This window comes from Typopeltis vanoorti, chromosome 12, assembly GCF_054136105.1.
Source record: "Typopeltis vanoorti isolate ZY-2024b chromosome 12, IOZ_Tvanoo_1.0, whole genome shotgun sequence".
NCBI lineage: Eukaryota > Metazoa > Arthropoda > Arachnida > Uropygi > Thelyphonidae > Typopeltis > Typopeltis vanoorti.
The window spans coordinates 137341213-137362958 of NC_143560.1; the positions used below are offsets into that span (position 1 = coordinate 137341213).

The 21746-nt window shown below is 35.0% G+C and overlaps 1 protein-coding gene across 5 annotated transcripts in view; it reads right to left on the reverse strand.

Annotated features, from left to right (window-relative positions):
* Positions 1-1359: 1359 nt before the first annotated feature.
* Positions 1360-21746, reverse strand: part of LOC150101248 (uncharacterized) — a 392942-nt gene continuing 372555 nt past the window's right edge. For all 5 annotated transcript variants that reach the window (XM_090401379.1, XM_090401381.1, XM_090401383.1 and 2 more), the window contains 2 exons: positions 4960-5049; positions 1360-2981 (listed from right to left, as the gene is read on the reverse strand). In XM_090401379.1, the coding sequence (XP_090257505.1) occupies positions 2926-2981; positions 4960-5049 (146 nt within the window). In that variant the 3' untranslated portion in view covers positions 1360-2925. The remainder of the gene's footprint in view (positions 2982-4959; positions 5050-21746) is intronic.

Below are 21746 nucleotides of genomic sequence, written 5' to 3' on the forward strand. Positions count from 1 at the left end.
CTAGGTCAGAAGTAAAACACTTGACCAAACACTAGAGACAGCAGATATGAGAATCCTGAGAAAGATTAGGGGCATGAACAGATGGCATCAATGGCAGTATCATATTTAAAATGAGGATATTAGGAAAGAACTTGACATTGTCAGCATCCAGGAATGCATTAGCAGAGCTAATCTCAGGTGGTATGGTCACTTAAACAGAATGGGAGAGGAAAGATTAGCAAAACAAGTGATTTCTGTCCAGTTGGCAGAAAAAAGACCCAGAGGAAGACCAAGATATAGGTGGATTGATACAGTAAAGTGCCTTAGAAGACAGAAATATAAGATCTGATAATATTGGAGTCTTGACAGGTAACAGACTGATTTAGAGGAAAATTGTAGATAGGAAGTTAGTGATGATGTAATTTTTCATGTAATACTATCATAACCTGAGGGTATATATCAGGAATTTGATGATGATGATACAGATTAAATGAATATAAAGGATGTTTAGACATTTTGTGAAAATTATATTGTGTATATTTTGGTGGGCTAATCAAGAATGGGAAAGTATACACACTCTCCAACACACTTTGATTCCAATCCACCATGACATGGATGTTCATGAAGGTCTTTAGGTGATTGTTTTTATTTCTTTGTGAGACAATCCAGCCTGCTTTATGGAAGACTGAAATATGGCTTGAAAAGTTCCATGTCATTAAAATTAACAGGATTAACTCAACCTTAGCCAATCCACAGAATTAATGTGATGTTGTACCCATGAAATATTTATTACATTTCATATGTGGGAGTCACAAACAAGTAATTTTATAAAGAACATTGGTCTTTCTAGAACTTTGCAACAGCAGACAGACAGCAACATGCTTATGTCTACTGCAAAATCATAACAGTGGGGGTCACCTTTCAAACAGGTCTCTTGTATCTCTTTTAATGAATATTTACATCATTAAAATAATACAGAAACTGTTATTAATTCCTTCCAATAACATATTCCCATTTTTTCAAAAAAATAGCTGAAGCAACTGCCAGTATATGTAACTGTATGTATGTATATCAGCTGTTGGAAGTAAACTAACAATCTAGGCTTATTTATTTTTGAATTAATGAAATGAAACTTAGAAGAAATAAACAATAACCCCCCCACATGTTTTTGGAGAAAAGCATGTGGATTATTGTTTCAAATTCAAAGGAAGTAGTTATTATGGTCTCTTCCCAGCACAATATAGATATCAACTATATACAACTCACCCAATTTCAGTGATAACAGGACTGTTGATATTGTTATTATTCAACAGCTTCTTTGTTCAGTGGAAGATGTAAATAGAAAAAAAAATAACACAAAATAGCAAACAATAACACATATTAAATTCATTTTATTACGATTTGATACAAAAGGAGTGAAATGAATTTTCTTAAAGTCTTGCAAGCTTCCTAGACATATTTTAAATTACTTTAACAGGAAATTTTTGCATTATTACAAGAAATGACTTCTTTTTGTTTACCAGAGAAGTCTTTAAAATATTGTTACATCAACATAAAATATGCTCCCCTCCCTCAATCTATACGTTACTTCAAATATATTTGAAATATCTATAATGCAATGAAAATCTGTCTTGATTTACTGAATAGCACTGTAAAAAAAAAAAAAAAAAAAAAAAGGAAGAAATATTAAAGAGCTTTAAAATTGATATTAATATTTTGATTTCACAACCTCATTTGCAAGACTGCAAAATATAAAACACATCAACACAACAGCATTTCTGAAAGAGCATATTTACAACCTGAACAAATGTACATATAGCAAGAATAGAAACTTTAAGGTAACTTTTTTGTAAATCTTAATGTACATCAATTATGATACATCCTAAGTATTTCATGACTCTGTTGATTTATTAATAATGACTTGCATTTAAGAATAATGTCACAATAGTGCTTTTTTCATTTACTATCATGAATCAATTATGAAAAGCAAGTGTTTGTGTGCATATGTGTACATCACTATGTTACACATACACAAATATATATATATATTTCTTTTTTGATGCATAATAATTTTTTAAAGTAAACAGAAAACATTTTTGATTAAAAAAATGAAGCTGCCAAAACATTTTAACCGAATCGCTTAAATCGTTAAGTGATTCGGTTAACTTGAACTTTTTACTGCCTTTCATTTTAATAGAGCATTAAGTTGCAAATTATTTTCTTTGCAACATTCTCAAAAATCAGACTATAAAAGAAAAAAAAAATTTAAATATTAAATATTGAGATGTGTAAATATTAAATTTACACATCTCAATGACCTCAGTTTAGCTACTATTACTCAAAAACTAGTTTTCTTCCTGAATTTTTACATAAAATGACCTTCATGTTATCCAAATCAATATTTTAGACAAGTAATTTTATTCTACAAATATGTACAATGCACACATAAGTTGAAATTAATTAGGAATAAATAATTAGACTAGTTCAAAAATATATGCTGCATTTAATACATTTTTATAATGTAGACAGAAGTGAGAGATTTTTAACAGGTGGGTTATCACACATTTAATTTGTATCTGAATATTTTAATTACATAGGAAGATATTGTGCAGACTAATGCATAACTGCCATACCCTCCACACACACACAAAAAAAATAATAATAAAAAATAAAATATTAAACATGGCAAGAATAAAAATAATGTGTATTTAAACATAAACAGGAATAAGTTATAAATATTTAACTGCCTCTAACTTTGAGCAATTACCATACAGTTTATTTTCATCTGTACAAGAAAAGTAATGGACTGATCTGTCTGATAGATGTTTTATGAGGTTTTTCACTCAAGGCAGGAGGATGGCCACAAAAAAGTTTAAGGCCTCATTAAAATTATTTATAAAAAATCAATCTATCAATGCTAGAGAAATTTTTTACATTCCTTGACTGCTACAATGGAACCTTTACACTAGGAGAGTTCTGTTTCTCAGTAGTTGATGTCCTTACTGAAAACAAACAAACAAAAAACTGAATAGAATAATAACAGCAACATATATAAAAATTCCTAAACTTTGCCTGTTAGAATTTGATATATTTAATATTTAAACAAACACTTGCCTAAAGCTTTGCAGTTTGTATTCATTTCAGTGACAAAAATCATTTCAGATAATAAAGGTAGAAATATATTATCAAAATGAAAAAGTATTATTTTCAGTTTTAGTTATAATTATTTTAGTTTAAGAACAAACCGTAACATAATTGGGAAAATGTTTTTTTTTTTTGTTAAAGAAGGATAATGCAGAAAATTTGGTATGCTGAGAGGAGAAGTATCTTTCCCAGGAAAGCATTCTAACGCTTTCCTGGGAAACCCCCCCCCCCATATATTTTTAAATGATAATCCCACAAAAGTATGCTCATCTAAAAACACTGCTTAAGGGATTAAGCAAGAATCATTCAAGGAAACTTCAAGCCTGTAATAATATTTTCTTTCATAGAGTAATGCATGATGGGAATGGATTGCCATTGGATATTGTGTGTGCAAGCAGTCAATGAATTCAAGAACTAGTATGATAGCTGGCATGTGTAGTGTGTGGCCTCCTTTGATGAGTCTCTGACTTCCTAGTTTCTCATATTATTATTATTCTTAATAATAATAATATGAGACAAGCTAACTGACCTTCCATTGATCCAATAAAGATTTTTGTGCCTTACACTTGGTTCAAATCCAGGTCTTTCCAATCAAAGGCATATCTATTGACCGAGAATATCTAAGCTCGGTCCATATCTTGGACCAAGCTTAGATTATCTAAGCTTGGTCCAAGATTAGGCTAGAAAAAAGATTTATTAACTACGTAGATTTAGTTTACTGGTATAGAAAGCATGAGCATGTAGCTTGGTTCTGCATACAGTTGTATTCTTCCGATGATGACCTCGATATAGAGGTCGAAACGTCAAGTTTTATTTTATTTGTAATTAATAAAATAATCTGTTCAACACGTGTGTTTTTGAGTCCCTAAATCTACAAATATGAGTGCTGATCACTGTGTAACCCTAAAAGAAAGAAAGATCTGACAATATTGGATTCCTGACAAATAAAAGACTAATCCGAAGAAAACCTGCTGATTAGGAAGTTAGTAATAATATGAAGGCAGATAATTAGAATTTGATGAGTCTTTATAACAGTTCTCTGCCTTTTCCCAATGATTTCAAAGTCAATGAAAGTTACCCTTAATTGCTTGCAAGCATAATATACAGTACATGGATACTGTACATTATGCTTGCAGAAAATATATGTGAATTCACAGGATAGTTTTGCAGTAAAGAAACTGAGTTTACTGAAGGAAAAACACTGTCACTGCAGCATGAGACAAATTCTGACTCCAACTGGAAGAAATCTAATAAAAGTATTTTCCAAGTCTTCTGTGATATGAAAGTGCCTTGGCCTTGTATTTTTTATTTCACATAGTCCAGAAACCTTGCTCTAGAGACAAACACAGAACTTTATCAAGTCACTTCAGGCTTCCAAATAAGGGGACAGTGGTCTCAACCTGGGTGAAGAATTTCATCTCCCACCTAAAGACTTTGCCTGCTTGTTAGAAGTGGATACACTAACTACTCAGACAATGGGCTGACTGAGTGGTTAGTGTATTATGAATGAACAGCACAAAACATGAACTATGATAACTTTCATCTAGTATTCAAGCTCATAAATTTGCACATTATATATCAATAAGCCACAAGAAAAAATTCAACTTATTTTTCCTTAGTATAATGAAAAATAAGTTGAGACAATCAACAATAAATTCTTTGCAAAAAGAATTTAATGAGGATTAAATATAAAAGGATGCAATGCAACATTAATGCTAAATAATACTTACATAATTATAGATCCTGCAAACTGGCTATCATATTTAATAAATGCCTTGGTTAAATACTTAAAGTCTGATTAGAAGTAGTCAAATAATGAAATTATTCTTTACTTACTCGGTATGGCTGGGGTTACATGATAAGACAGTGTGGATGTTGCAGTATCATGGTTAGGTTTTTCATCGACATGAAGAGAATCTGTTTTTCCTAAAGTAAAAAGAAAGTTTTATTTTTTAGAAAATTGAAAACACTGTTATCCAATCATAAATATAGTAATATATATTATTTATCTGATCACACTGGAAGGCAGTTTCTTAATTCTGATAATTGAAGAGTTGGATAACTGAAGTATAATTAGATAGTGCAAGAAGTCTGTTGACATGCAAAGGTCAGTTAATTGAAGGATCACTGTTTTCAGATAAGCAATAGTTTATTGTATTTATATATTATACAGGTATCTCTTGCTTAACGTGGGATTTGATTAAAGCGGCAATCCCTTGATATACGCGGCAAGAGTTTTGATTAACATGCCTGTAACCCTGTGAAGCTCGCAGCTGATCTGACAGATACATGCAAAATGCTTAATATAAATATTCTTACACAATTCAGTGTATAGCTTGGAGGTCATGAGTAGCTGTGCATTCATATGTTACGAGTGATATTCTGCACTGTTTTTTGCTGTCAGTTTAGTTTAACACACATTATGTAAAGGTTTCTGATATTTGACAGTAAATTGTATCTGAGAGATACTACGACCTCCGATGTCAGTAGATTGTAATCTAGATTGTAACTGAAAATAAATAAACCTTTGTATATTACTGAAATAGAAAGCCCAAGGCTTATTTATCATCATGTCCTCTAGGAGATGTGCTTTACTTAAGTTAAGGGGATAATAAATCCCTCATTATTTTAAAGCTGGCTTTAAAATAATGATGGATTTATTATCCCCTTAACTTAATTTATGCCACCAGTAAAATAGCCTCTTGGCTCTTCATCGTAGATGTGCTTTACAGTATGGAAAATACTAAGGAAAGTGATCTGGAACTTACTCCACCTTTACTACGAGTTGCCCATAAGGTTGCTTATGCTTGCATCCGCCGAAACTTTCAGTTTCTATATATTTGGTACGAAACTCTTGTAGTTTCTATATTCGACTATGAAATAATGTTGGATTCAATATCCACTTAATTTGTACCATCACGTATTATATTTGCAGTGTTTTTTCTCTGTTTTATTGCTTGCTTGCTGAGGTCTGGAGAGTCATTTTGCTTGTTATCGTAGAATTTATGCCGATAAGAAAAAAACTAAACCTGTTCAAATGACTTTTGATAACTTCTTTTGATAAAAAACTGCAGTAAATAATGTAGGTATAAGTATTTATTAAACATTTACTTTGCATTAATTTTTTATCTTTCTTAAAAGAGTACGATATAAAACGAATTATTAATACAGTAATCGATCATGGACGAATTGTAATTTTTACCATTGATTATTAGATTTGATTAACACGATAACATCGAGAGATACCTGTATTATGTTTATATAACATAATGTGGGAGGAAGGAGAAGGGACTATACAATACTTGAATTATTTATACAATCTAATATTAGAAAAAGAGGGAATTCCTAATAACTGGGGACTCAGTAAAATCATCCCAATACATATATTAAGAGAGAGAGAGAGAGAGATAAAAGAAAATGCAATAATTATAGACCCATATCATTGTTGAACTATTTTAATAACTGATTTTAATGAAATCATTAAAAGCAGAATAAAAAAAAGAGTATGATAACACTGAAAACATTCTAAATAGGCTACACAGAAGACAGTTACAGTAGTTTGGGCACATAGTCGGAATGTACCAAGAAAGAATGCCTTATGTCCTTCTTTACTAAAGGATTGTATGATCGAAGCAGAGAAGGAAAACTGAGAACAAGATGGCATGAAGCCTTGAAAATTCCCTTGGGCTTGACCTCATTTCAAAAGATAGCAAGGCTGGCAAGGGAAAGAACTCAACAGTGGAAAAGAATCCATGGAACACTTAACCTGTCCTGAAGATGATGATGTTTACAGTTTCTAGATTATGTAATGACACTTTGATCTTCTGAGAATGATCTGATGCATAAGCAAAATTATACTACAAGAACAGCTACAGCAGAAGAGTGTTATAAAAATAATCACAAGGACAGGGAAAATATGTTATAATGAATATCCCTTATTAGATAGCTAAACATTTGTCCCAGAATCAACAGTATATTTGTCTTATTGAGAATTTACAAATGATTTATAAAAGAGGAATTTAATAGTGTCAGAATTTATACTCTGAAGTGCTACATGTCAATAGCGAAAAGGTGACCATAAGCCTCTACATACTGTACACAAATGCAGTTAACTGCATGTCATACAGTAGCTTATCTCCTATCTCATCCAAATGTTTCTGATTATGATTATTATTCAGAGCATTTTGTGCATATGATAAGATAAAAGTTGTTTCACAAAGAATGTCATTAAGAAAGAACTGAAAATCTATGGAAAATTGTTCAGTACAATAACTAATTTATAGTAATCAGACTGTACAGGATTAAAAGGAACATTAATTCAATCATGAACATGCTGTAATTTATGTGAACAGTCATGAGTACATTAAATAGTTCTTGAGTGATATAGTTTGTTATTTGACATTAATTTTAATGGCAATTAGCAATCACATGGCAATCTGTGGTAATATTTATATAAAGCTGTAAAATGATCATAACTGCTCATTATAAAGAAAATAATGGAATAGTGTTCTTGTTACAAGCTGAAAAATATTTCCACATTTAGCATTATTACACTGATTGCAATACACCATTTTTGACAATGACTTCAAATATTCATAATTAATAATTAATTGTGAATTCTTTCATGAATGAAATAACTGACGTTACACTGAACTTCCTAGCTAAGGGAGTACAAGTATAAATTCCATAACCATTTCAATTATGCATATAATATACCAGCAATGTCTCCCACAATAAACCTAAAATGTAAATGCATTAATTCAGTAATGACAGAAGTGCTCATTATATTAGCTATTGATAATCAGTTATCACTTTAGAAATGTTAGAAAGAACTATATATTCCCAATTGCAGCTAAAGTCAGCTGAGCAATGTTATCTGTTGAGGTATAAAGGTAGGCCCCACCCCAACCCCATGATGGGTGCCTGATCGTGCTGAAATTATTCTGAAAAATAAATGTTAAGAAATATGTGTTGAGTAATTCCGAGGAATAACGGTGTTTCAAACTTACTCAAAATCACTTGACTGAAACAACCTGCAGGAGATTCCCTTTATCTTCATTATAGTGCCTGATTAAATAGAATTTTTCAGGAGACCTTTTAGCAATGTAAGAAACAACTGTATTCTATCTGGTCGACCAGGTGGATGATGTTACCCATAGAGGTGTTTGTGGGAAAGAAGGTAAAAATGAACAAAGCTTCCATCCCATCCTAACACCACGGGAGTTTTTCACTATTTTTCAAGTGCTTTTAAGTAACTAGATTCAATTCCTGAGATTTGCTTGGTAGTATCCTATTGATATTGACTGTGACCACCAATGAATTAAAGTGCTGGTGGAACATATTCGACTTAGATCTGGAATTACAGAATATCAAATTTAGCTGCAATAGTTGGTTAGTGACTTGCTACAGTACTTTGTTTAAAGTTATTACAAGAGTGCTGATAAAATGATGATAAACTACATCTGGACTATTGACATGTAGAGTCAGTCATCTGGATTTTGATGGGATGGAAAAATTTTAGAAATATTACAAAGCTGGTTGACAAATATAATATCAGGAATCAGCAATGAAGACAAGCTGAGAGCATGCAGAATTTGATGGAAGGACAAAGTGTAGGATTATGACTGACACATAAATGTTGTTTGAGAGGTGTTTACTAGATGGTTTAAATAATGCTAAAGGAAATGAAGTTGCGCAAAACAAGCGTATTGTCTGTTAACTGTATAAGGTCTCTGGCTGATTTGCATAACACGAAAATATTATGAATATGGAAGTGGCTAACTGATCTTTACTTGAAAAGTCCTTACAAAGAGTCCTTTGATAGAATCAACCTCAGATCTTTTCAACCAAAGAGTATCACAATTTCTGAGTACAGTGCCTCTGGGAACATATTCCATACTGCCCAAGAGTGATATAAGTGCAAATAGTTAGTAAATGTGTTTCAGGAGTAGTACTCTGGATTTGTAACACCTAGAGTAGATCTAATGCAATGGATCAATTAACAACACAGATCTTTTGTAAAATAACAAAGATTCATAGGTTTCATTCACAGATGAATGAATTCACCATTTTAGTGGCATTTAATACTGCAGATATCTAAATGCTCTTCTGGCAGCTTGACAAACATCAAGATGATACCTTATCTCATTTTAGCCAGCCCTCTCAGCAACATGTGGTACATAAAATCCTTTATGTATTGCCACAAAAGTGTGATCAAACTTGAAGAGTGCAGAACTGTGTCTGCTAAAGAAGACCAATAAAGATAAATGGATTTTTTTTTTTCACTATATAATTTAATGAAATTACAACGTACTAGGATATACATTAAAATAAATTTTAATATATTTCAATATTTCGGCAACGTCACGTTGCCATTTTTAGAAACTTAAGTACAACACACGTGCACGCAGGCACAACAAAACAGTAAGTGATGAAGAAGTAGGAAGCTATTATTTCTCCTAAAGTCCTGATGGTGCCCTCTAGCAGGCAATGTTGGTATTCTTGGGCAATTGGGCTGAGGGTCTTCTGATGTAGGTTTCCCAAATCTGAGGAAGTCTCATGCAGCCAAATTTGTTGAGGTTTGGATCATTTCTTAGGGCTGAAGCTGATTCCATGAAAAGCCTTTCATATCTGTATTGGCTACGGTGTATTATCCTGGCTTTCTTCCACCATATTCTATGGCAGGTATCCAGCGCATGGTCTGCAAGACCAGAGTGGCTGTATTGGTGAAAACAGATGTAGTCGTTGTGTTCTGAAATTCTGATATTTGCTGTCCTGCCTGTTTGGCCAAAGTAGCACAGCTTACAGCTGCAAGGGACCTAGTATACACCGTATAGGTCTAGAGGGAAGAGGTTGGTCTTTAGTAGAGCAGATAAGGGATGCCAATTTTCTATATGGTCTGTAACATGAAGTTATATGTTTTTAGGATTTTTGTGATTTTTGGTGAAAACAGATGTAGTCGTTGTGTTCTGAAATTCTGATATTTGCTGTCCTACCTGTTTGGCCAAAGTAGCACAGCTTACAGCTGCAAGGGACCTAGTATACATCGTATAGGTCTAGGGGGAAGAGGGTTGGTCTTTAGTAGAGCAGATAAGGGATGCCAATTTTCTATATGGTCTGTAACATGAAGTTATATTTTTTTAGGATTTTTGTGATTTTTTTCCAAGGGTATGGCCTCAGATATAGGGTATGGTGATAGATTTAGAGTAATCCTTGTTGTGTGTGTGTGTGTGGGGGGGGAAGTTTGTGGTTTACTGGTTTCAATATTTTTTGGATTTTTTTGGGGCGGCGGGGGGTGGGGGGGGGGGACGAGGAAAGTGTCGAGAATATGGTTTAGTTCTGGGGACTTGTTTTGAGCGTCCCCCCCCACCCCCCCCCCCCCCCACCCCCCCCCCCCCCCACCCCCCCCCCCCCCCACCCCCCCCCCCCCCCACCCCCCCCCCCCCCCACCCCCCCCCCCCCCCACCCCCCCCCCCCCCCACCCCCCCCCCCCCCCACCCCCCCCCCCCCCCACCCCCCCCCCCCCCCACCCCCCCCCCCCCCCACCCCCCCCCCCCCCCACCCCCCCCCCCCCCCACCCCCCCCCCCCCCCACCCCCCCCCCCCCCCACCCCCCCCCCCCCCCACCCCCCCCCCCCCCCACCCCCCCCCCCCCCCACCCCCCCCCCCCCCCACCCCCCCCCCCCCCCACCCCCCCCCCCCCCCACCCCCCCCCCCCCCCACCCCCCCCCCCCCCCACCCCCCCCCCCCCCCACCCCCCCCCCCCCCCACCCCCCCCCCCCCCCACCCCCCCCCCCCCCCACCCCCCCCCCCCCCCACCCCCCCCCCCCCCCACCCCCCCCCCCCCCCACCCCCCCCCCATGATAACACTAATTTTTTGAGAGGTGTGATGAGCGGACTTTTGATGAACGTATCTGCCAGTAAAGGTAGGTTTTTCGAAAAACACTGGTTGATAAAATTACTGGAGGCTGTGTACGTAAGAAGGATGTCCAAAAATGGTAAATTACCAGCCTTTTCTTTTTCCATGGTGAATTGAATGAGTGGATGAAAGCGCTGTAGGAAAGTGGTAAGTGCATTTTCAGAATGAGGCCAAACAGCCAAGACATCATCAATATAATGAAACCAATGAGAGGGTTGGGGATGAATGGATGAGAACAAGGTATCTCCCAAATGGTTCAAAAAATAGTTTTACAAAGGTGGAGACAGGGCTACCCATAGCAGTGCCTTCAACTTGTGTATAGAACTTGTTTTTCCAGCTGAAATATTCTGATTCTATAATGTGTGCTCCTCTCCCTCAAGCTTACAACAAGAACTTCTCACTATTAAAACGTTAATGGAATTTAATGGTTACAACCCTAATCAAATCCAGCAGATAATTGACTCCTATGTTCCAACACCTCAGGATTACAATTCCTTATATTTCTGGCATCTCTGAACCGACTGATAGAATTTTAAACAAGTATCACCTCATTCCCACATATTTTCCTATCAACAAAATTTTTCACCTGTTGCCATCTACAGAAGACAAATTGTCACCTCTATCATTAGCTGGCACTTACCAGACACCTTGTGAATGTAATCTAACATACTTTGGGTAGACAGCCGTTCTGTGGAAAAAAGAATTAATGAACATCAATATTATATGGAATACACAAAACCTCAAAAGTCTGGTCTGGCACAGCATAGCACTGACACTAAACACAGTACCCAGTGGGATGAAGCTCGTCTTCTCCATAGAAGTAGGTTTAAATATGAACACCATTTCAAAGAAAGTTGTGAAGCCCTTTTACACAGGCCAAATCTGAATTAGAACAATTGTCTCTCTCTCTCTCTCCCCCAAAAGTTTGGGAGATTTTCATTTTATGTAACCATCAAAAATAGTTTTTAATAATATTATTTATTAATTAATTTCTAACAAGCAGCAAGAGTTTTTAATTGGTAAACCACCGACTGCTGTATGTACCTTGTATTCCCGTTTCTTTGATTTGCTTGTTTCTATGCACTGATGATACACCATTATTTTCAGTATGAAATATCTGTATTTCATTTCATTAAAGTTAATTACTGTGGTCATTGCATAATTTATTGTTTATAGTTATACCACAGGTACCTTTAAAGATTCTACATCTTTTCTTAATCAGTTTTCCTTCTAGGCACACACACTGTTGAGGTCACCTGTCCTCTTAGTAACTCAGACCATATCTTATACAAGTTTCATTTCTAGTGGAATGCCCTTCTCTCAGCCATTCTCATCCACATGTCTTTTAGCATTACTGTAGCACCTATTGGCTGTTTCCTCCTTTCCATAGTCAAATTACCATTTCTGCTCTCCAGATATGAATACTTGCCACAATCTTGTTACAGATATTACCAATGTTGGAATGAGGACAACAAGAAGTAACACTCAAATATGGACAAAGTTAATATCTAAATGGTATCCTAGAGATGGAAAAAAAGCTATGCAAAAGTCAAAGAGAGAAGATGAGATTAAAGAGATGGCTGGAACTTAGTGACATAGAAAAGCTCAAGAAAGGACAGAAAATGAGAACTTTCATTTCCCATACACTATCCAAGCTGTTGTTCACCAAAATGTGTGCCAAAGCATTAAAACAACAACAGCAATAGTATATTGCAAATCCAGTTTCATTCTCGGCCCACATGTTGTTGTTGGCAACTATTGCAAGCCTATGCAGCAACTGCAAATATAAATGACTCTGAAAAGAGCTGAATGCAAAAAACTTGCCTCTTGTTTCTCGATTACCCATGGTTCTCATTTTCTCATCACAATTTCTCCCGTTTTCCTGCCTCTTGTTAATCCAGATGGTGATATTACAACATCACCTAAAGACAAAGGTGATTTCTTTTCTTCTGACTCCTGCATACACAACCTAGCCAAATCACTTCCATCTAGAACAGAAACAACATGCTGCGTGCCTTCCGCCAGAAAGAGACCTGAATCTTGAATGACTTGGCTACTGAAAAAGGTTATTGGTCCTGATGTGCACCTCCACACACACCAATTATACTGTGCTACTAACACTTGTCCTTATCATCTCTGTACCCCAGGGCTTCCCAAACTTTTATAGGTCAAGACCAACTTTTGAAAACAGTAATTTTTCCCATCCACTCGCTTGTAATGCATATTTTAAAAGGGGCAGGTGAATAAAAAATATTGCTTACTACTTTAAATTTGTTTTATTGAATACACTTAATTAATATATAAATTTATTAATGAGATACATAATGAGGTGTATATAAAGAATGGGCTTGTTTTCTATTTTTGCTGTGACATCTTTGACATCCACATTGATACGTGTTATTTTCAGATACAAGGTGTTTGATAATTGAAGTTTATTTTTAATTCCTATCACTGCTGAAAATCCAACTTCACATAAGTAATAAAGGGAAGCAGCTCTCTTAAAGCTGCAGTAGAAAGAGACCCAGCCAAAATCAGCTCCGTAACCCACACTTTGAGGATCTCTGCTGTACCCTATTATACCCAGCTGGTTTGTCCTTCAGCATGAAAGCAAGTTAATATTCAGGTGATTCAAAAAAATAAAAATAAAAAATAAATAAATAAAAATTGAAGTCTGCCATCAGCCTACTGACTAAGTGTTTTCATCTCATGCCCTCTAAAGTAATGAAAAAGGTCCTTAATGGTTTACTTATTATGTGGAGAGTTGCCACTTATATCATCACATAATCCACAGGTAGACCCTTAAGACTACACTGCCTCTGAACATGTAACTATGGAAAGGCCTGGAGAAACCTATGCTGTTGTGATTGACATTTTCAAGTGTTTCTGATAGGATCATGCATATCCTCTTCCTCATGTAAATGCCCTTTTCTCACTGACCTCAAACCACAGTTTTACTGATAATGGCACTCTCTATTCCTACTCATATGACATGCTTTGCAGTGTTCAAACATCCCTAGTTTCAAGATGCACATCTAATCTCGTAAACACTAACTGCATTCCATTCTTCAATCAGGTGATGACAACCTAAACATCTTCAATGTCTGTAAAAACAGGATTCTGTCTTTATTTCTTGAAGAAAAAAAAAAAAAACTAGTAGTTCTTTTTCTTGCTTTTGATAACAAGCTCACAAGAACAGACCTCTCTCTCTTGAACTGACACTTATTTCTAGTCTTTCTTGGCATAAACAACACTTCTATAGCATCCCCAACATCCAAAACACTTAGCATGGCATTCTTTTTTTTGCTCAAGACCTGTCCAGCAGATCCTTTTCACCTGTCCATCTAATAATTATATATAAATACTAAATCTTCCCAAACTTATAATACTGCTCTCATATTTAAAGTGATGCACTAAATATCAAAAATTCATGAAGCTGTTCAAAATAGGACAGCACTCACAGATTCCCACCAATGCCAGATAGCTGGTTTCTGCATTGTGTGTTTTCTACAGATACTCCATGGGCAATATCAGCAGAACTGGCATCCATAGTTCTTCCCATTTCTGCTACAAATACACATAAGCAACAAATGTCCATTTATAGTTCAAATGCTAACACAATGAACATGCCACTTCCATTCCATCTGTCTCTGTTCACTAGAACAGCCTTTTCTAAGAAGTATTCCACAAATATTATAATCTCCAATTCTTCAAAAAGAAAATTTACAGATTTATTCTGTCTCCCCCCCCCTCTGTTAACCCCTGCTCACATGGCATCAACTGCTACTGATATCAATGAAATTTTTAGGGAACACAGAAACTACAGAGGTATCCATTATAGATAGTCAAGTAAGAATGGTTTAAATTAAACTTCCAAGAAATTATATTCTTGTTTAATCCTTTATCCAAGTGTAAACACACACAGCTTGAATATGAAGATATTTCACATGATAACTTTGTCTACTTACACTTGAATAAAGAATTAAACAAGAATATAATAAAACTTTTTGATGTAAGAATATATGCATTCTAAAATGCTATACTCTATACATCAATATAATTAAACAGGATACCGACTCATTTTCAGTAATAAATTGCACTTTCGCGGGTGCGTGTGTGTAGTGATATAAAAGTGCTTATTACTGAAAATTACTAATATTCTTTTTTAATTATATTCACGTAAAGAATACAGCAATTTAGAATGCATTCATTCTTAATATAATGGATACCTGCATGTAGTTTTTGCATTCTATAAAAATTTCATTAATCATCATCATCATCAAATTCCTGATATGTACCCTCAAGGGTACATATCAGAAATTTGATGTAGGGTACATACAGGATATGATAGTACTACATGAAAAATTTACATCATTACTAACTTCCTATCTACAATTTTCCTCCAAATCAATCTCTTACCTGTCAAAACTCCAACATTATCAGATCTTATATTTCTATCTAGAATTCTAAGGCATTTTTTACTGTATCAATTTACCTATCTTAGTCTTCCTCTGGGTCTTTTTTGTGCCAACCTGACAAAGAACATTTGATTTGCTAATCTTTCCTTTCCCATTCTGTTTAAGTGACCATACCACCTGAGATTAGCTCTGCTAACACATTCCTTGATGTTAACAATGTCAAGTTCTTTCATAATAACCTCGCTTTTAATATGATATTGCCACTGATGCCATTTGTTCATGCCTCTAATCTTTATCAGGACTCTCATATCTGTGGTCTCTAGTCTTTGGTCAAGTGTTTTACTTCTGACCCAGCTCTCAGATCCATAAGTTAAAATTGGTTTAAACATTGACTTGTATACAGCTAATTTAGTGTTTTGGCTAATTTCTCTCTTATTCTATATACCATATTTTCCGGTTTATAAGACACTCCTATGTATAAGACGAACCCAAGAAATTTAATACAATTTTCTGGAAAAAACTTCTAATCGTTCTAATCATTTTTTCTGTAGGAGGAGGTCCAAAATGTCTTTCAGCTTCCCTATTCCCATGTTCTTCTGCATATTTCACAACCTGCAATTTGTAAATTGAAGAATATGAATGTCGCCTGTTTTTTTCCATCACTAAAATCTACGGGGAAATATCAAACTGAACACAAAATATCTCAACACGTCAACTCAATACTGATAAACATCGGTAACTGATTACTCGGATAAGATATTATGAAACTTGAATAGGGACTCCCTGTTCTTAGCCAATGACATGCTAGAAGTCACGTGAAGGTCATACATCAATTTGATTGCACCATTAACCGCCTACAAAGATCTTGGAACATAAAAGGGAGTGCGTATAACTTTGAAAAGAGGAAATAATCTTTACCTTGATTATATAAGACGCACCCCATTTTTAAGATGAATTTTTAAGGTAAAAAAGTGCATCTTATACACCGGAAAATACAGTAAGTTTATTCAGTTGACTTCCTACCATACCAGCTTTGTTGAATCTGTTGTCTATTTCCATATTTAATTTACCATCTTCACTAAAAATTGTGCTTAAGTAGCTGAAATGTTTTACTTCTTTATAGGTTATCCATTCACAATGCAGTTGATATTTTCAATGAGTCTGCCTATTTTCATCGTCTTGTCTTGTTATTGCTGACCTTCAGACCAAATCTATTACAACAGTTACTCAATTTTGTCAGGAAATCTTGCAGACGTGTACTAGATTTATTTACAAGTATAACATCTGCATAAAGTAAAGAGCTGAGATTAACATCTCCAATTTTGATATCAGGTTTAATACAACTTTCCTTCTTAATGTGATCCATATAGATAATAAATGACAGAGGGGATAATGTACATCCTAGTCTGATACCAGATTTCACATTAAACCATCTTCCTGTACTTCCTTCAATTCTACGTGCTGACTTACAACTCAAATAAAGACTAAGTAAGTATTACTAGATATAATGCTCCGTTGACACCATACAAGTGTAGAATTTTTAATAGCTTTTCTCTTGGCATTTGTCGTATGCCTTTTCCAGATCTATAAAACTTAATTATAGATCTTTTGTTATATTCCCATGATTTTTCAACTATTTGTCATAAAATGAAAATCTGATCCCAACAGCCTCTATTTGGCCTGAATCCAGCTTGTTCTTCACTAAGCTTCTCTTCCACAATCCTTCTCGACCTTTTCTCAAGTATACTTGCATAAATCTTACCAGGAACACTCAGTAGGGAAATACCTCTGTAATTCGAACATTCAGTTTTATCTCCCTTTTTATATATGGGTACTATGAGAGCTCTACCCCAATCATCTGGAATTTGTCCCTATGTCCAAGCCTTTTGAACTATGCAGTACAGCCACTGTAGGACTTTTATGTCTCCATATTTGAGCATTTCTGGTCAAATATCATCTACTCCTGCTGCTTTTCCATATTTCAGGCTTTTGATGACTTTTTCTACTTCAAGTATGGATATCTATTTCTGACTGCATGACTGTTTTTAATACTATGCTGTCATTTATTGTTTTGTTTAGCAATTTTTTGAAGTAATTATTCCATACATCAAGGACATCTTTTTTCACCACTTTTCATGTCACCTTTATCATCTCTAATTCTTTTTACAGTACTCTTTCCTCCATTTCTGAGCTTTTTCGACAGCCTCCAGAATACTTTGCCACCTTCTTGATATTTATTTTCTATGTTCTTACCAAAGTCTTCCCATGACTTTTGTTTAGCTAGTTTTACACAGTGTTTAGCTTTCTTACATTTGTCTCTGTATTCTCAAAGAGCACAAGCAGACTTACTTGCCAGGGACTTTTGATATGCTTTCTTCTTTTCTTTCACTGCCTCTTTAACCCTGTGTGTCCACCATGGAGTTCTGATTTTTCTATCCTTGCAGACAATCTCACCACATGCCTCTCTGACTGAATCAATCAATGTTTTCTTGCCACTGAATCTCCAAGGTTTGGTTCCTGTTCTCAAAGGGTTTCATTTTTTCTTCAATAATGTTTGTGTATTTCAGTCTGCAGTTCACATTTCAGAGCTGCTCAACTTATATTCATTTTAAAACTTTCTTACATGTTCTTCTTTTCAACATGAAATTCAATTTTATCCTACTCAAGACTAAACAGTGATCACTTCCAATTTCAAATCCCCTGTACACTGTAGTGTCCTGCACCAGGGAGAAAACATCACTATCAACAATATCATAGTGAATGAGACTTTTCTTATTCCTTACCTCTTCTCTCCATGTGAATTTGTGCACATTTTTATGTTAGAACATTGTGTTAGTAATAACCATGCCATGTCCTGAGCATAAATCCAACATGATTTGCTTTGCTCTTTTCTCCAAATTTTCCAAAAATATAGACATACAAAAATTTCATTAATAGAAATATTTATCAATTCTACAGACAAGAACAATATTTCGTTAGATTAACATCAATCTGATTCAGTGCTTCAGTTTTTTTTTTTTTTTTTGGGGGGGGGGGGGAAGAAAGTACCAAATGAACTACTACTCCTGATGCAACATTAAATTTATTTTTCTTAGCCTTTTCCTCTTTTGTAAGTTCAGAGATATCCTTTTGTGAATGTTTCATGGTCACATTACAAGTTTCAACTGTTAAACTACCTCATCTACTTTCAACATGCAGTGTGTGTGTATACAAAGTGAATATATGAGATTTTTGCAGAGATTCATTACAAAAACCAAAGTTTCGAATCACATTTACTTACAAATTTCCTACAAAAAAAAAGTATAAAAAAGTAATTAACTTGTGAAGGATGGCATGCAGGCATCAATGACATACTAATGTATCGTAGAAAGTTTTTTTACCTTGGGTAAAACTTTCTAAATCTTTCTATCATCCAGAGATTTTTATTAAGAAGGTCAAGCACCTTTTGTCTACTTGTATGTGAGATATATTATATATGACATCTGCATTACTTCAACCTTGGTATCTCTCCCAGGTCTGGCTCCCACTGAAGTGACTTCAATAAAGGTCGAAACCAGTCTGGGTTGTGGCACATGCATGAAATGGGGTGTGCTTTGCATTATGGGATACATACTAAGGCAAGTGATATGAAGTCATTAGCCTCTATATACAAGTAGCTCAGACGTGGATATATTTCATGCGCAAAACTTTGCTTTGCTTACTTGGAAAAAGAATTAAAACCAAGTATAAAACTTTTTGGTATCTTGAATGATACATTAGTATCATTCAATAAATAACATTCCAGTGATCACATAACATGACAACTCTTGGGTCATTTCACATTTAATATCAATAAAAGCTGTAAAATTTGAAAACATTTAAACCCATGCTTAACTATACACATCAGTTATTCCAAGTCCACTCCAGGAATAACTTTTAATAAAATACAGAATTTTCAGTGGCATTCTACTGAGCACCTCCTCTCACTCCTGTTTAACATGCTCTCTCTCACACACACAACACACTGTGCCATTCATGCCTGCACATCAGATGAGAACTTGCTGGATCACATAGCATGTCTTTCAACAGGCAAGCACATTTTTACAATGTTTTCAATATATATATCATTCCAGTTTCAATTTCATCCTGTAGAATTTTATTTGTAAAATCAGCATTCATGAGCTATCTTATGATACAGAAAATCTCAAATGTAATTCTATCAGATTTCAGGTTTATACATATATATGCATTATAAACAGGTGTGACCACACACACACACATATATATATAAATATATTTTTTTTTTTAAACTGAAAATCTGAAATAAGTTGTTGGGTCATTGTGTTTAGTTGGATACTGCTTTTAGTGTTACAATAAAACTTCTCTTTTGTTTTGCTTTCATCTGTGGAAGGGAAGGTTTTTATTTTTCTCTACAGGATTACTTTCATTCTATTTGTCTCTAATTATGATAGTCTAATTGTATACATACTATATTCATCATCATTTATGATGAGAGAAATCTATACAAGAAATATTCATATAACAAAAACTCATGGAGATAAACTATCAGAAGAAAGTGAATCAAGTTTCTCTGTTTTGTGCTAAATGTCAGATGGTTCATGAGATTCATCTTCAAAAAGAAGTTTATGTATTGCCAAAAATGTTTTCTTGGTCTTTCTTTTCCTCTGTGTCCATTAGTTGGCATTTTGTTAATTGTTGGCTAATTGTTACATCAGAGCAAGATCACTGAATGTAGGTGAAGGTGGATGTCTAAGCTGGTGTCTTAACCATTTCAGTTGACTTTTTTGAATTGTTTATATTAAAGGACTTTGCTGACTTTTTGATCCTTCTAGTAACCTTCTGAAGCAGTAGATGTGTTCAAGAGAGCTTCTATTTTTCAAGAATCTGCTTAATTTTTGGATAGAAGAGGTGTTACATGTGGTTCACTTTGGTTTAGAAGCATCCTATTATAGATTTTCAGTGTGACAGGAAGTAGCATAATTCCTCTGTAATTTTCTGGGTTGTTTAGATTGCATTTTTTGGGTACTGGTATCATTAGGCGTTCTCTCCACTGTGATGGAATGTTGGATGTAGCTAGAGCTGTCTTACAGACATTTAACAGAGTTGTTTCCAAAACCCTTTTCCAACATGTTTAATAGCCTCCTCTGTTATACCATCCAATCCAGGTGCTTTCTTGTTCTTTTGGGTTTTTAGTGCAGTTTCAAATTCTTGCATTATAAAATTGTTACATATATAATGGGAAGTTCTTTTTGGATTATTATTTCTGGCAAAGTACCTGAAGTGAAGTTTACTGATGAAATTCAGTGAAATTCCACACTAAACGTTTTTCCTTTTTATCTTCAGGTATCTTGCGATTTTTAGCTTTTATTCTTGGTCATTTGGGCTTCCTTTTCTTGATGCATAAGGAATTAGCTACCTGATACATTTCTCTCATGTTATGGCTATTTTGATATAGTTCTAAGTTTTGACAGAATGGATAGTTTTTCTTGTCATTTCAAAACACTATATGCTTGATCATTTAGTTCTTTTAGCTGAGTGTATAGATTCTGTGCACTATGATTCCTGCATTGCTGCTTAATGTCATTGCATTTCTTTATCAGTTCTTCAGTGGTTTGTATTACCCATTTCCTTTGAAGCTGCTACTTCCTTGATGGATTATACAATATGAACAAAGCTCTGACATGATTCTTTAGGCCCAGGCCTTCCATTAGTTTTGTAATATTTCCTTATACACTGAGTTTGCATGGTAGGGAGTAAGGTCATTCCAGTGATATCTTTTCTTGTTTTCTTGTTTTAGGTTGAAAAGTGCTGAGACAAAGTTTTCTATGTGCACTTACTATTCTGTGATCAGTTTAGTTCTACACTGTTATAAGCCCTGCAATTTTGAGCTAATCACACCCACTTTCTATTGATTAAAAAATATGATCAGTTTGTGATTTTGTTCCTTATTTGGATGTTCCTAGGTTCATTTTCTTCTAGGTTTGTGTGGAAATTTGCTCTGTGGATTGACAAGGTTATGAGTGTTGCATAGTTCAGCTGGAAGTTATCAATTTCATTTGTTGTATTCTGGAACAGGAAAGGCCTCATTTTTGTGATTCCTGAGGCATCTGATCCTACTTGCGCATTAAAATCTCCACTTATGATGTGGAGATTGTGTGCTAGGACAATGTAGAGAAAGTCTGAGAGTTAACTGTAGAAAGCATTCTTGGAGTTTCATCTGAAGTCTCAGTGGGTGCATAGGTACAGGTTATTGTTGCTATAGGGTTAGAGATTAAAGCTATTATCATAATT